At 43.9% G+C, this 15,747-nt stretch overlaps 1 protein-coding gene across 1 annotated transcript in view; it reads right to left on the bottom strand.

Moving 5' to 3' along the window:
- Positions 1-15,747, bottom strand: part of LOC137377340 (cysteine and glycine-rich protein 3-like) — a 49,315-nt gene that overhangs the window by 3,844 nt on the left and 29,724 nt on the right. The window contains exon 5 of the mRNA XM_068046921.1: positions 726-819. Within this exon, the coding sequence (XP_067903022.1) occupies positions 726-819 (94 nt within the window). The remainder of the gene's footprint in view (positions 1-725; positions 820-15,747) is intronic.

Genomic DNA, 15,747 nt, shown 5'->3' with positions numbered 1-15,747 from the left:
GGCTGGGGTTGCTTTCCTTGGAGTGGAGAATGCTGAGAGGGGACCTGACTGAGGTATACAAAAAAATTTATGAGGGGCATTGATAGGAAGAAACTTTTTCCCTTAGTAAGCAGGTCAACAACTAGGGGGCATAGATTTAAGGTAAGGTGCAGGAGGTTTAGAGGAGAGTTGAGGAAGAATTTTTTCACCTAGAGGGTGGTTGGAATCTGGAACACACTGCCTGAAGGGGTGGTAGAGGAAGGAACACTCACGACATTTAAGAAGTATTTAGATGAGCACTTGAAACGCCATAACATACAAGGCTACAGGCCAAGTGCGGGAAATAGGATTAGTTAGGACAGATGCTTGATGGTCGGCGCGGGTGCGTTGGGCCGAAGGGCCTGTTTCTGTGCTGTAAAACTCTGACTCTATATGCAGCCTTCATACAGAGTCACCTACTGCAAGTTGCAGTGGGTGTCAGAGGCAGCATTTCGGATGGCTTTAAATGAGTTTGTCAGATCAACAATCAAACTGAATAACGTATTTTATTGCAGCTAAATATTGATACAAGAAAAATCCCCTCCCATGTCTGCTACTTCCAAATAATACTTTATATGAGGAGAAATGGATGATGATAAACTCCTGCCAGATTTGAATGCACTACATTGTCAAGATCAACCATGTGGAAGTTATTTCAACTTAATTTCTCCTTTACCAGAAGCAGTGAATTGTACATTTGATTTTACCTTTACAGTAGATTTCTCCATCTTTGTCTGTGACTGTTGTGGATTCCAGGCTCTTACCACACAGCGCACAGCGAAAACAGGTTTTGTGCCATGCCTGTAATTGTATGACATGAAGATTACAAAGATTTATCGGATGAATACTTATAGTTTTAATCATAGCAGTAACTTGCAATTATATACCGTCTTTAACTTAATAAGGTATCCCAAGGTGCTTTACAGAAGTGCAATCAGACAAAAAAAAATCAATTGATTTGTGATCACTTTTGTCTACCGAGTGAGAAAAATAACTCCGCACTTGTCCTTGCATTTACTTTAGGCAATCTGATGCATCTTCAAAAATCAGACCATACACGTAACATATTAGCTTTGTACTGGAGCATGGAGAACCACCCCATAATTTTGTGGAAGCAATGAAACAATATTTTTCCAAGCCAATAAAACATTTTCACTGATTAGATGTCATTGCATCGGAGCGCTTGCCAAAACAACTGTAGAAATATTGGCTTGCTTTTTTGTAATATTCTTAAACTCGTCAGCTAAATGCATATAAAATCATTCATCTCAATTTCTAGGATAATTTGTTGTAGGTGTTCATCATGCCATTCTTTAGCTAGATTGATTTCTAACTAAAGGTTGGTCTATTGTAGCTTTTGAACTTTCCTGCAATGGCAGTTTCATCAGATATCCCACTATCTCAATACTGTATTAACATTAGTTCCATTCATACAACAGTGGCCACATATCTGACAAATGGATCTTTAAATTGTGTTGCTATGAAATAAACATTGCAATTGTTTCAGTGTATAAACAAACTGACTTTAAATCCCGAAAAGCCCTTTTCCTTCAATTTATTCCTGAGACATTCATCTGAGCTCTGGTGACAGGCAACCTGCTCCCAGATGTCTGGCAGAGTGCCCAAGGAGCCAGCAGGTATGCATGGTGAAAGTGGATGAATGTGCACGAACTTATAACAAATACAGAAAATGCCAGCGACACACAGACGATCATTCTGCAGCTGTGGGGCCAACAGAGAAGTTAATGTTTCAGGGTGTGGACCCTTCAAATCCTTGAAGGTGGTACACTGAACTATCCCTTTCTCTCCACAGATGCTGACTGACCTGCTGAATGTTTCACTTTTGTCTGTTCATTGATCAAATTTCCAGCATCTGCACTATTTTACTTTTTTTTTTAAGTTGAAAGAAACTTGTACTTAAAGCTCCCTTGCCAACATATCTTCCCATGATAAAGGTACTTAACTTGTATGCAGTTGATTGCATGGCTGTAAGTGTGTCTGTTAGACACTGTCAAGTAAAGAATAAGTGCAAACAGATATTCTACATTCCATGGCAGTGTGCTGATACTTAAACATGTGCCATTGGTCGCTCTTAAATTACCATTTTGTATTTGTGGTTTGCATATATATGAAGTCCACAGGCCTCTCACCCTTATTTCTCTGATGAATTACACAACATTACGGGGGAGGCAGTGGCATAGTGGTATTGTCACTGGCCTAGTAACCCAGAGACCCAGGGTATTGCTCTGGGGGACATGGGTTCAAATCCCACCACAGCAGAAAGTGGAATTTGAATTCAATTAATAAATCTGGAATTAAAAAGCTAGTCTAATGATGACCATGAAACCATTGTCGATTGTTGTAAAAACCCATCTGGTTCACTAATGTCCTTTAGGGAAGGAAATCTGCTGTCCTTACCTGCTCTGGCCTAGACTCCAGACCCACAGCAGTGTGGTTGACTCTTACATGCCCTCTGAAATGGCCTAGCAAGCCACTCAGTTGTATCTAACTGCTACAAAGTCAATAAAAAAAAGGAATGAAACTGGAGGGACCACCCGGAATCAGAAACGACAATGGCAAAGCCAGCCCTGTCAACCCTGCAAAGTCCTCCTTACTAACATCTGGGGGCTTGTGCTAAAGTTGAGAGAGCTGTCCCACAGACTAGTCAAGCAACAGCCTGACATAGTCATACTCACGGAATCATACCTGACAGACAGACAGACAGACAATGTCCCAGACACTGCCATCACCATCCCTGGGTATGTCCTGTCCCACCGGCAGGACAGACCCACCAGAGGTGGTGGCACAGTGGTATACAGTTGGGAGGGAGTTGCGTTGGGAGTCCTCAACATCGATTCTGGACCCCATGAAGTCTCATGGCAGCAAAGCAAACATGGACAAGGAAATCTCCTGCTGATTACTACCTACTGTCCTCCCTCAGCTGGTGAGTCAGTACTCCTCCATGTTGAACAGCACTTGAGGGTGGCAAGGGCACAGAATGTACTCTGGGTGGGGGACTTCAATGTCCATTCATGTCAGCACCACTACTGACCGAGCCCTAAAGGACATAGCTGTTAGACTGGGTATGCGGCAGGTGGTGAAGGAACCACCAAGAAGGGAAAACATACTTGACCTCGTCCTCACCAATCTGCCTGCCGCAGATGCATCTGTCCATGACAATATTGGTAGGAGTGACCACCGCACACAGTCACTGTGGAGATGAAGTCCCGCCTTCACATTGAGGATACCCTCCTTCGTGTTGTGTGGCACTACCACCATACTAAATGGGATAGATTTAGAACAGATCTAGCAATGCAAAACTGGGCATACATGAGGCGCTGTGGGCCCTCAGCAGCAGCAGAAATGTACTCAGCCACAATCTGTAACCTCATGGCCCGGCATATCCCCCACTCTACCATTACCATCAAGCCAGGAGACCAACCCTGGTGAAGCTACAACACAGGACTATCTGCGTGTCAAACTGTGTAAGCAGCATGCAATAGACAGAGCTAAGCGATCCCATAACCAACGGATCAGATCTAAGCTCTGCAGTCCTGCCACATCCAGTCGTGAATGGTGGTGGACAGTTAAGTAACTAACTGGAGGAGGTGGCTCCACAAATATCCCCATCCTCAAAAATGGGGGAGCCCAGCACATCAGTGCGAAAGATAAGGCGGAGGAATTTGCAACAATCTTCAGCCAGAAGTGCAGAGTTGATGATCCATCTATGCCTCCTCCTGAAGTCCCCAGCATCACAGATGACAGACTTCAGCCAATTCAATTCACTCTGCGTGATATCAAGAAACTGAAGGCACTGGATACTGCAAAAGCTATGGGCCCTGACAATATTCCGGCAATAGTACTGAAGACCTGTGCTGCAGAACTTGCCGCGCCCTTAGCCAAGCTGTTCCAGTACAGCTTCAACACTGGCATCTACCCTGCAATGTGGAAGATTGCCCAGCTCCGTCCTGTACACAAAAAGCAGGACAAGTCCAACCCGGCCAATTACCACCCCATCAACTCTCAATCATCAGTAAAGTGATGGAAGGTGTCATCAAACGGCACTTGCTTAGCAATAACCTGCTCAGTGACGCTCAGTTTGGGTTCTGCTAGGTCCACTTGGCTCCTGACCTCATTACAGCCTTGGTTCAAACATGGACAAAAGAACTGAACTCAAGAGGGGAGGAGAGTGTGACTGCCCTTGACATCAAGGCAGCATTTGACAGAGTATGGCATGCTGAGGTCAATGGGAATTGGGGGAAAATCCTCTGCTGGTTGGAGTCATACCTAGCGCAAAGGAAGATGGTTGTGGTTGTTGGAGGTCAATCATCTGAGCTCCAGGACATTACTGCAAGAGTTCCTCAGGGCAGTGTCCTAGGCCCAACCATCTTCAGCTGCTTCAATGACCTTCCTTCAAATCATAAGGTCAGAAGTAGGGATGTTCGATGATTGCACAATGTTCAGCACCATTCGTGACTCCTCAAATACTGAAGCAGTCCGTGTATAAATGCAGCAAGATCTGGACAATATCCAGGCTTGGGCTGATAAGTGGCAAATAACATTAGCGCCACACAAGTGCCAAGCAATGACCATCTCCAACAAGAGAGAATCTAACCATCTCCCCTTCACATTCAACGGCATTACCATCGCTGAATCCCCCACTATCAACATCCTAGGGGCTACCATTGACCAGAAACTGAACTGGAGTAGCTATATAAATACTGTGGCTACAAGAGCAGGTCGGAGGTTAGGAATCCTGAGGAGAGTAACTCACCTCCTGACTCCCCAAATCCTGTCCACCATCAACAAGGCACAAGTCAGGAGTGTGATGGAATACTCTCCACTTGCCTGGATGGGTGCAGCTCCAACAACACTCAAGAAGCTCGACACCATCCAGGATAAAGCAGCCCACTTGATTGACACCCCATCTACAAACATTCACTCCCTCCACCACCGACGCACAGTGGCAGCAGTGTGTACCATCTACAAGATGCACTGCAGCAACGCACCAAGGCTCCTTAGACAGCACCTTCCAAACCCGTGACCTCTAACAACTAGAAGGACAAGGGCAGCAAATGCATGGGAACACCACCACCTGCAAATTCCCTTTCAAGTCACACACCATCCTGACTTGGAACTAAATCACTATTCCTTCACGGTCGCTGGTCAAAATCCTGGAACTCCCTTACTAACAGCACTGTGGGTGTAACTACCCCACATGGACTGCAGTGGTTCAAGAAGGCAGCTCGCCACCACCTTCAAGGGCAATTAGGGATGGGCAATAAATGCTGGCCTGGCCAGCGATGCCCTCATCCCATGAATGAATTTTAAAAAGCCCATTCGGCCCAACTAGTCTATGCTCCACTTGAGCCACTTTATCAGCATATCCTTGGTTCCTTTCTCCCTCATGTACCTAGCTAGCTTCCTCTTAAATGCAAAACACAAGAACATAATAAATCGAAGCAGGAGGAAGTCATATAGCCCCTTGCGCCTGCTCTGCCATTTGATATTATGGCTGAACTTTTACATCAACTCCACTTTCCCATGCTATCCTCATACCTCGATTCCTTCAGTGCCCAACAATCTACAGATCTCAGCCTTGAATATATTCAGTTAACTGAGCATGCACAGCCCTCCAGGATAGAGATTTCCTAAAAGATTCACAACCTACTGAAGGACAAGATTTCTCATCTCAGTATGAAAAAGCTGACCCCCCGACCCCCATGACTTCTAGTTCTAGACTCTCCCTCCAGTCAAGGGAAATAGCCCCTCAGTAAATCTACCCTGTCAAGCCCTCTAAAAATGTTATACATTTCAAGGAGATCATCACTCATTCTTCTAAATTCAACAACAATTTACACAGCACATGTAATGCAAAATGTCCCAAGGCACTCAAGAGCTATATCAATTTAATAAAGCTACTGAGCCACATAAGGAGATATCAGGACAGATGACCAAACATTTGATCAAAGAGGTAGGTTTTCTGGAGCATCTTGACAAACAGACAGACAAAGGCTCGTCTCAGTAATGGTGGCCATGAAACCACCAGATTGTCGGAAAAATCCACCCGGTTCACTAATGCCCTTTAGGGAAGGAAATCTGCCGTCCTTACCTGGTCTGGCCTACATGTGACTCCAGACCCACAGCAACATGTTTGACTCTGAAATGCCTTCTGAAATGGCCTAGCAAGCCTCTCAGTTGTATCAAACTGGTACAGAAAAGTCAAAAATGACTAAAACCAGATGGACCAGCCAGCATCAACCTAGGCACCAGAAACGACAATGGCACACCCTTCTCAGTTGAGCCTCCAAAGTCCTACTTATTAACATCTGGGGACTTGTGCCACTCCCTGCCCCTTCCCATTGCTCCCCTTAGCTCTTTATAGAAGATACTATAAAAAGCTGTCTTCAGTCTTTTCAAGTTATGATGGTCAGTTGACACTAAACTTGTTGCATCTGAATATTTTCAAAAATGTCTGGTTTTTGGATAGCCAGATTTTGGATGTCCAACCTGTACAGAGAATATAGGCCCATTCTAGTCGCGGTCTCTTATCCCAGGAATCAGTCTAGGGGAACCTTCATTGCACTCCCTTGAAGGCAAGTATATTTTTCCTTAGATAAGGAGACCAAAACTGTACACAGTCTCCAGGTGTGAATTCAGAGTCCTATATAAATTCCTTACTCCACTACTCCAACTGCCTTGCAATAAAGGCCAACATACCATTTGACTTCCTAATTGCTTACTGCACCTGCATGTTAGCTTTCTGTGTTTCACATACAAGGACCCCCAAATTCCTCTTAAATGAGACTAATAAATGTTGGCATTAAAAAAAAATTCAGCTTTTCCATTCTTCCTACCAATGTGAATAATTTCTCACTTCCCCACATTATACTTCACCAGCACCTTCTTGCCTAATCACTTAGCCTGTCTATATCCCTTTGCAGCTTCTTTACACCTTGCATTTGCATCTAGATTTGTATCACCAGAAAACTTGGATATATTATACTCAGGCCCTTCATCCAAGTCTAGGTTATTTACCTTAACTACTACTCATGGCAGCAAGATCCACATTACAACAATAAATTGCATTTATAAGCACCTTCAATGTATTAAAATATACCAAAGCACTTCACAGAATCACTATTAAACAAAATTTGATACCAAACTACATAAGGAGATATTAGGACAGATGGCCAAAAGCTTGGTCAAAGAGGAAGGCTTTAAAAGAACCCTTTAAACAGAGGGGAGCAGTAGAGGTGGAGAGATTTAGGGAGGGATTTCCAGATCTTGGGGCCTTGGCAGCTGAAGTCACAGATGTCAAAGGCAGAGTGATTAAAATCAGGCATGTGCAAGAGGCCAGAATTGGAGCACAGATATCTTGGAAGGTTGTAGGGCTGGAGATAACAGAGATAGGGAAGGACGAGGCTATGGAGTGATTTAAAAAATCAAGATGTTGTTGGACCGGGAGCCAACATAGGTCTGTAAGCACAGGGCTGATGGGTGAATGAGACTTGATGAGAGTTAGAATATGGACAGCAGGGTTCTGGATGGGCTCAGCTCCATATAGGGTCAAAAGGTGAGAAACACATGATTTGTCTGTCAGGATTGGCATTGATCTACTCGGCCACATTCCCTACATTTGCCAGTGATTGACAGGCTGAAATGAAATGTGGTGGGTATCCCCGCCACTGGCAGTGACTCTTGAGAACAGCTTTCCTAAGGCTTTTGGGAATTCAATTTGCAGCTAATCTTGTTGGAATTGCATAGCGATTTATTTCACCTGCCATGTGTAATTCATGATGAGCATTTTAAATGCAATGAAACTTAATTAAAATGCAAGATTGGGACTTGAACAAGCTTCCAGTGAAAAGGCAGCATTTATTTGTATTGCGCTCAATAAACGATGGGTTTATAGGCACATAAAAGTGTAAATGGAAATCATGGTGACATTTGTATTTTCTCCCTGAGGACATTCGACCTTTCACTTTATTTGAGGAAGGAAATGAGATGTTAATTCAGTTTTTAAAAAAAGGTAAGACTGTACTTGTCTAATAAAACACACCTATAGCCTGCAGTCTTATGTTTTAAGTATGTAACAAGTATTAAAAAAAGAGGAAACCTGTTAATTGTCTAGTATTAGCACTGTTTGTTCAGATACAGACAAAGTCAGATGATAGTGTCTCCTCAAGCAGAATGAGGTGACACATCGCAGGAGGTTTACAAATGTACTAGAATCATGCAGCACAGAAGAAAACTATTCAACTGGCCATTCTTGGGCCAGCGATTTGTAAGTGCCATCTAATTTAGTCCCACACCTCTTCCCCATAACCTTGCAAACTAGACCTCTTCAAGTACACTTCCAAATGCCTTTTGCAAGTTCTTGTTGAATTGGATTCCACCATCCTTTTGTGGCGTGCATTTCAGATCCTAACAATGTTGTGTGTAAAAAGTTCTCATTTCCCCTCGATCTTTTGGGAGGAACTGTGTAAACATAATATTTTCTGAAATGAAATACATTACATTCCTAGCCAACAAGTAGCACATCAAAAGTATCTCTTAAATGGTCAAACTAATTTGCTAATGGTTTTGTGTTGCACAGCATTAAACTTGCACCAGTAGCTCTTTTTATATTTGGTTTAGTGGCGTGCCAGACTTTCCTGACAGTTGGCCTTGGCAGATCTAGTAAGTTTACTTTGTGGTTGCTGCCAGCTACATAAGACCAATGTGTCTGGTGATGGTAAAAATAGGATCCCACTAAACCCAATGTAAAATCATCCAAAGGCCTCCCAAACAATTCGCTATTGCTAGTCTATGTGGAACTTCCCTCGACACTTGAAGGACAGCCATGGTCAGAATGATGATATTGAAAATATCTCTTTGAAGTAACTCCAGAGGCACAGATGTTGCACATTAGGTAATTCCACTCCCGTCAAGATGCTTTGCAACTCATGCATCGATTCCATCTTCCTTCATGGCCGATTGCACCAACTCACTTGTCAATGGGCCACCACTGCCTCTTGTTTAACTGAGCTCACATCAGCAAGAGATCATTTGCAGACCGCCACCCACCTCACCAAGTTCCAATATGATCCCAATACTCTTCTAGCTGCATGTTTACCTCCATAATGAATTATTTTTTTCTGATATTGTATTCCTTAAGGCCTGAAGTATCCTCAAAATTCTTATCTTTTACCGCAACCTTCAGTCACTTCCCCAATTCTTGTGTTTCTCCAACTAAAGCCTGGCTACCTGACTCAAACCCGACTACGTGTCAGGTTCAGTTCGAAAATCCAAGTGCAGCATTCGGGCTCGGGTCGGATCAGGCTGGACAGTGCTGCTTCCAGGAAATCACGGGGTCAGGCTTACCCATGATTTCCCATAACTCCAGCTTCAGGAATAGCCTGCTGCCAGAACGGATGAAGGTTATTCACGTCGGGTCAGGCGTAAAAAAAAAAAAAAATTAAAAGGACTCTGGCCCGGGTCAGGTTCTAATTTTATACCTGAGCCAGGCTTTACCTCCAACCCCGTATAAAAGGCCTGGAGATGTTTTAATATTTGAAAGACTCCCAGAAATACATTATAGACAGAGCTACTTTGATAGATGAATCAGCACAGTGTGGAACCATTCACATTAAAAAGACTAAGCTTCAATGGGACTATAAAATTCTTAACTCAAAATTACTTGGGATAAAATTACATTGTTTACACAACTGAGGCCACACTAGCTGCAATAAAACCTGCAATCTTTGGTTCACAATGCAAATTAGTACCCATGTAAAAAGAGTTTAATGCATGCAGTGTTCAGCTCATTTATCTACATTACCTTGTTCTTCTTCATCCCATTTACAATATTTTAAACCTTCCTAATTCAGCCTCTTAAAACCTAAGCCTGATGTAATCTAATCACTACTTCCCAATCTACCTCTTTCCCATCAGTCTTGGTGTTGTCCTGCATTGCAGGCCTTAGTCCTTCATCTTGGTGTCTCAATTTTATTTTTTTTTAAAAAAAGAGACAAAAAGATGCATTTATTTCGCTCTTTTCATGACTTCAGGACACCCCAAAGCACTTTACAACCAATGAATTACTTTGAAAGCGTAGTCACTGTTGTAATGTAGGAAACAGCAGTCAATTTGTGCACAGCAAGCTCCCACAAAGAGCAATGTGATAATGACCAGATAATGTCTTTCTGTGGTGTTGATTGAGGGTTAGATATTGGCCCGGGATAACTCCCCTGCTTTTCTCTGAAATAGTGACAGGAGACCTTTTATGTCCACCTGAGAGTGCACACAGGGTTTCTGCTGAACATCTCATCCAAAAGACAGCATCTCCAACAGTGTAACACTTGGGTCTGAGTTTTGTTGACTTTTGCTCTCAAGTCCTGGAATGGGACTTAAACCTGCAATTGAATGTTACCAATTGAGCCACAGCTGACAAAATGTAGAACGGTGTTTCAAAGTCATTCCACAATAATGATCTAGTTCTCCTCCTGCCAAATCCATACAGAATTTTGCACTGTGGATTTTTTTTTTTTTAATTCTTTCATGGGAGGTGGGAGTCACTGGTAAGGTCAGCATTTGTTGCCCTTCCCTGATTGCCCCAGAACAGAGTGGCTTGCTAGGCCATTTCAGAGGGCACGTAAGAGTCAACCACATTGCTGTGGGTCTGGAGTCACATGTAGGCCAGACCTGGGAAGGACAGAAGATTTCCTTCCCTAGGAAGACATTTGTGAACCAGACGGGTTTTCAAAACACCATTCTGAGACTGGCTTTCAATTCCATTTTTTTTTAATTAATTGAATTTATTGAATTTAAATTCCACCAGCTGCCATAGCAGGATTTGAACCAGTGTCCCTCGGGCATTAGTAGTTCAGTAACATTACCACAATACCATCTCCTCCTGATCCTGTAACATCAGATCATTGCAGATGTACACAATAGGCACAAAGGTTCAGTTACCACAAAATGGCTATAAAGAAGAGCCCCATCTTCAATGTTCCCTACAGGGCAGTAGTGTTAAAAACTGAGTGAGAGAAGGCCAAGCACTCAATCCACCCATGGTCGAAATAAAATACCAGTTCAATTCAAACAACAAACAATCGCTTTTCATAGTCACTTATCAGTTGTGACACTAAGTTGTGAGATAAGAAATAAAGTATTTCTTGAGATTGGACAAGTGAGAGAGGTTGCATAGCTATTACACTTTCCACTAATTCAGTCACATTACTGGTTTTCATTCCTTAGGTAGCCAAGTATGTCCTCACATTGTTCACACAACAGAGACCACAGGAAAGTGGGAACCTGGGCAATTTATGCAATTACCTTATTTTTCTACACATATAAACCACTGTTTTTTTCCCCCTATTCACATAAGTGGAGTATTAGGAAAGGCTACTCTTAAATTATTTATTTTTCCATGTTCCAATTAGAACACTTCCTGCAAAAGCCGAATTGTTTTCCTTTTGGTTAGCTGCAGGTTATACTGGATTTCCCCACAGAGAAATATGTAAACTCCCGCTCCAAGATTATTTACCTGTAGGGCTTGGTGTAGAACTATTTGCCAAAAAACATTGGATGTACACAGAACAGATTTTCCCGAAAGCCTCCAGAATCCACTCAAAAGGAGACAAACGGATGGATTTGTCACAAGGGCTTCATTAATTCATTCCACAACAGTCGAATAAATTAATAATTTATTGAGTTTATAATCAGCATCTCACTTGGATAACACCCCATCTTTTTCTTAAGTACTAATTGTCTTTTCCTCGCAAAGCACAATCTACGATTCTCCTTATGTTGGCCTCTGGCTCTACTGGTAAAAACAACCCTCCAGGGCATAATCCAAGTAACAATCCATAATGCGAGCCCATTGATGGGTAAATTCGTTCACCCAGAGCTCGCAGCAGGCATTGGAGATGGGGCTACAACAGCTGACACTCCATCTAACATGGCTCCCCAATGGGGAGCATGTATTGGAAATTTAACTTAAAGTGTTAGCACTGTTGTGGGAACGACAGAGACCAATCCTGATCCAAGGTGTACAGACTCAGAGTCAAACAGGGATCACTAATGACAGTATTTTCCCATGGGATAAATGTTCCCCAACGATGGTGCTTGGCTTAGATCAGCTATGGAGACAGGTGGTGAGCCTGCTCGATAAATCATGGAGCACTATGTATACCCACTGAGTCAGTGTGGGAACTCTTGCAGACACATTATATTCCATTTAGAGTGATGAGTGGGACAGGAATGAACAAAAAGGAATGCTATGATTCAACTCCTGCTATAAAAAACAGTACATAGGAGAAGCTGGTGTAAACAATACCTATGCGTTTCTAGGTCACCCTTGCTTAGTGGTTTCCAATGTTGTTTATCTCAGATATGGCTCTAAAAACAAGCGAAACGACATGGGTGGGAAATTTATGCTCTCCCCCATGGCAAGTTTGGAGGGGGAAAAGAGTATTTAAAATCAGTTGGGATTGTGGCAGGAGGGATCCAGCCACCTTCCCGCCTCCACCCCAATTGAGGCTCTTTAGTGGGCAATTAATGGCCTCATCCCACCACCGGTATTAGCCCAGCAGCGGAAAGGCCTCTCACCACATGGGGAGCAGGCCAATTAAACCCGTGGGGGTTGCTTTCCAGCTCTAGTGGGCGAGGTTGGTGGGGTGGATGTAGGGGGAGGTCACTCATTAAGAGGCACTTACTGCCTGATTGAGGGAGACAGCATCAGGAAGGGGGGGGGGGGGGAGGGAGGGGGCTGCTGAGAGCCAACACCCCCTGACCTTGCTGCTGACCCCCTCCTACATCACCCCCTCCCCTGCAACCCCCACCCTGACTCCCTCACCACCAGTGGGTCCACTACCATCAGCAGCTACTGCCTCAGTGGTGGCGCTGCTCAGTGAAAAAGCTGCCAGACTCTAATTGCCCGGCAGCTCTCAGCAGGTGGGACTTCCGTCGCCGGTGTCCTTAATCCCAGGGAAGACCCACCACTGTCCACTTAAGTGTCTAATTGGTACAAAATATGACGGGCCTTCTGCAGATGAGGAGACATGGGACTCTACAGCGTTTCAGCCAGTGGCAGAGACCCCCCATCAGCCAGATAAAATCCACCCCCCTCCCCGCACTTTAAAATAGCAACGCATCAACGTGTAGTGTGTTGGCAGAGATTTTAACTTTTTTTTTTAAGAAAAACTTATTTAAACTAACTTATATTGCAATGCAAGAAAATTCATGTACCAGATTTACAAAAATGCCTGTAAAAACCAGGAATGAGGCAGGCTGGTATAACCATGTTCTTTCTGTCCTATTCTTCTCCCTCAAGTCAGTGAATTCTTTACCTTCACTATGTAAAATGGAGGTGGTTCACCAACAAGAGAACTCGAAAGGGTAGTTTTCTACCCTGGCTTGGTAGAATTAGAGAAAAGAAAAAGAGGCCATTCCACCCATCGCACCCGTGCTGGTTCTCTGAAAGAATTATCCACAGAGTTCTGTTCCTATGCTATTTCATCTTAGTTTGTTCAGTTTACTTACCCACTTTTTTTTTCATGTTTGTACTTGTGGCTGTTCAACTTTCAGTCCATTAACACCCTATCTGTACTAATGCTTTTTCTTTCAACACACCATTAATATATTGTTTGCCTTTGCTCCACGACCTTCTGGTCAGCTAGTCTGTGACCTTGTCCTATTTACTCCTTCTCCTTTGTTATCTCTTGCCCCACCCCCGCTTTACTTGCTTGTAACCTTTTACATTTTTAATATTTGCTAGTTCTGAAGAAGGGTTACTGACCTGAAACGTTAACTCGGCTTCTCTCTTCACAGATGCTGCCAGACCTGCTGAGTATCTCCAGCATTTCTTGTTTTTATTACTGATCTCTGACTATTACGGAGACTTGGATATCACAGGGGAGGGAAAATCCCAAGGCGTTCTACGCTTACATGAGGAACAAGAGGATGGCCAGAGTGAGGGTAGGGCCGATCAGGGATAGTGGAGGGAACTTGTACCTGGAGTCGGAGGAGGTAGGGGAGGTCCTTAATGAATACTTTGCTTCAGTATTCACTAGTGAGAGGGACCTGGACGTTTGTGAGGACAGTGCGAAACAGGCTGATATGCTCGAACAGGTTGAGGTTAAGAGGGAGGATGTGCTGGAAGTTTTGAAAGACATGAGGATAGATAAGTCCCCGGGGCCAGACGGGATATACCCAAGGTTATTACGGGAAGCGAGGGAAGAGATTGCCGCGCCTTTGGCGATGATCTTTGCGTCCTCACTGTCCACTGGAGTAGTACCAGATGATTGGAGGGTGGCAAATGTTATTCCCTTGTTCAAGAAAGGAAATAGGGAAAACCCTGGGAATTACAGACCAGTCAGTCTTACATCGGTGGTGGGTAAATTATTGGAAAGGATTCTGAGAGACAGGATTTATGATTATTTGGAAAAGCATAGTTTGATTAGAGATAGTCAGCATGGCTTTGTGAGGGGCAGGTCATGCCTCACAAGCCTTATTGAATTCTTTGAGGATGTGACAAAACACATTGATGAAGTAGGAGCAGTGGATGTGGTGTATATGGATTTTAGCAAGGCGTTTGATAAGGTTCCCCATGGTAGGTTCATTCAGAAAGTGAGGAGGCATGGGATACAGGGGAAGTTGGCTGTCTGGATACAAAATTGGCTGGCCCATAGAAGACAGAGGGTGGTAGTAGATGGAAAGTATTCAGCCTGGAGCTCGGTGACCAGTGGTGTTCCGCAGGGATCTGTTCTGGGACCTCTGCTCTTTGTGATTTTTCTAAATGACTTGGATGAGAAAGTGGAAGGCTGGGTTAGTAAGTTTGCCGATGACACAAAGGTTGCTGGAGATGTGGATAGTGTGGAGGGCTGTTGTAGGTTGCAACGGGACATTGACAGGATGCAGAACTGGGCTGAGAAGTGGCAGATGGAGTTCAACCTGGAAAAGTGTGAAGTGATTCATTTTGGAAGGTCGAATTTGAATGCAGAATACAGGCTTAAAGACAGGATTCTTGGCAGTGTGGAGGAACAGAGGGATCTTGGGGTCCACATCCATAGATCCCTCAAAAGTTGCCACCCAAGTTGATAGGGTTGTTAATGAAAGCCAACACCCCATACGCCTTCTTAACAGGGGGATTGAGTTTAATAGCCGCGAGGTTATGGTGCAGCTCTATAAAGCCCTGGTTAGACCACACTTGGAATATTGTGTTCAGTTCTGGTCGCCTCATTATAGGAAGGATGTGGAAGCTTTAGAGAGGGTGCAGAGGAGATTTACCAGGATGCTGCCTGGACTGGAGGGCATGTCTTATGAAGAAAGGTTGAGGGAGCTGGGGCTTTTCTCATTGGAGCGGAGAAGGATGAGAGGTGACTTGATAGAGGTGTACAAGATGATGAGAGGCATAGATAGAGTGGATAGCTAGAGACTTTTTCCCAGGGCGGAAAGGGCCATCACCAGGGGGCATAATTTTAAGGTGATTGGAGGAAGGTTTCGGGGAGATGTCAGAGGTAGGTTCTTTACACAGAGAGTGGTGGGTGCGTGGAATGCACTGCCAACGGTGGTAGTAGAAGCAGATACATTAGGGACATTTAAGCGACTCTTGGATAGGTACATGGATGATGGTAGAATGAAGGGTATGTAGGTAGTTTGATCTTAGAGTAGGTTAAAGGGTCGGCACAACATCGTGGGCCGAAGGGCCTGTACTGTTCTATGTTCTACGTGTTCTATTTGCTC

The sequence above is a fragment of the Heterodontus francisci genome, chromosome 14 (genome assembly GCF_036365525.1).
Source record: "Heterodontus francisci isolate sHetFra1 chromosome 14, sHetFra1.hap1, whole genome shotgun sequence".
In the NCBI taxonomy this organism is placed as follows: domain Eukaryota; kingdom Metazoa; phylum Chordata; class Chondrichthyes; order Heterodontiformes; family Heterodontidae; genus Heterodontus; species Heterodontus francisci.
This window is presented reverse-complemented; position numbering and strand designations above follow the sequence as displayed.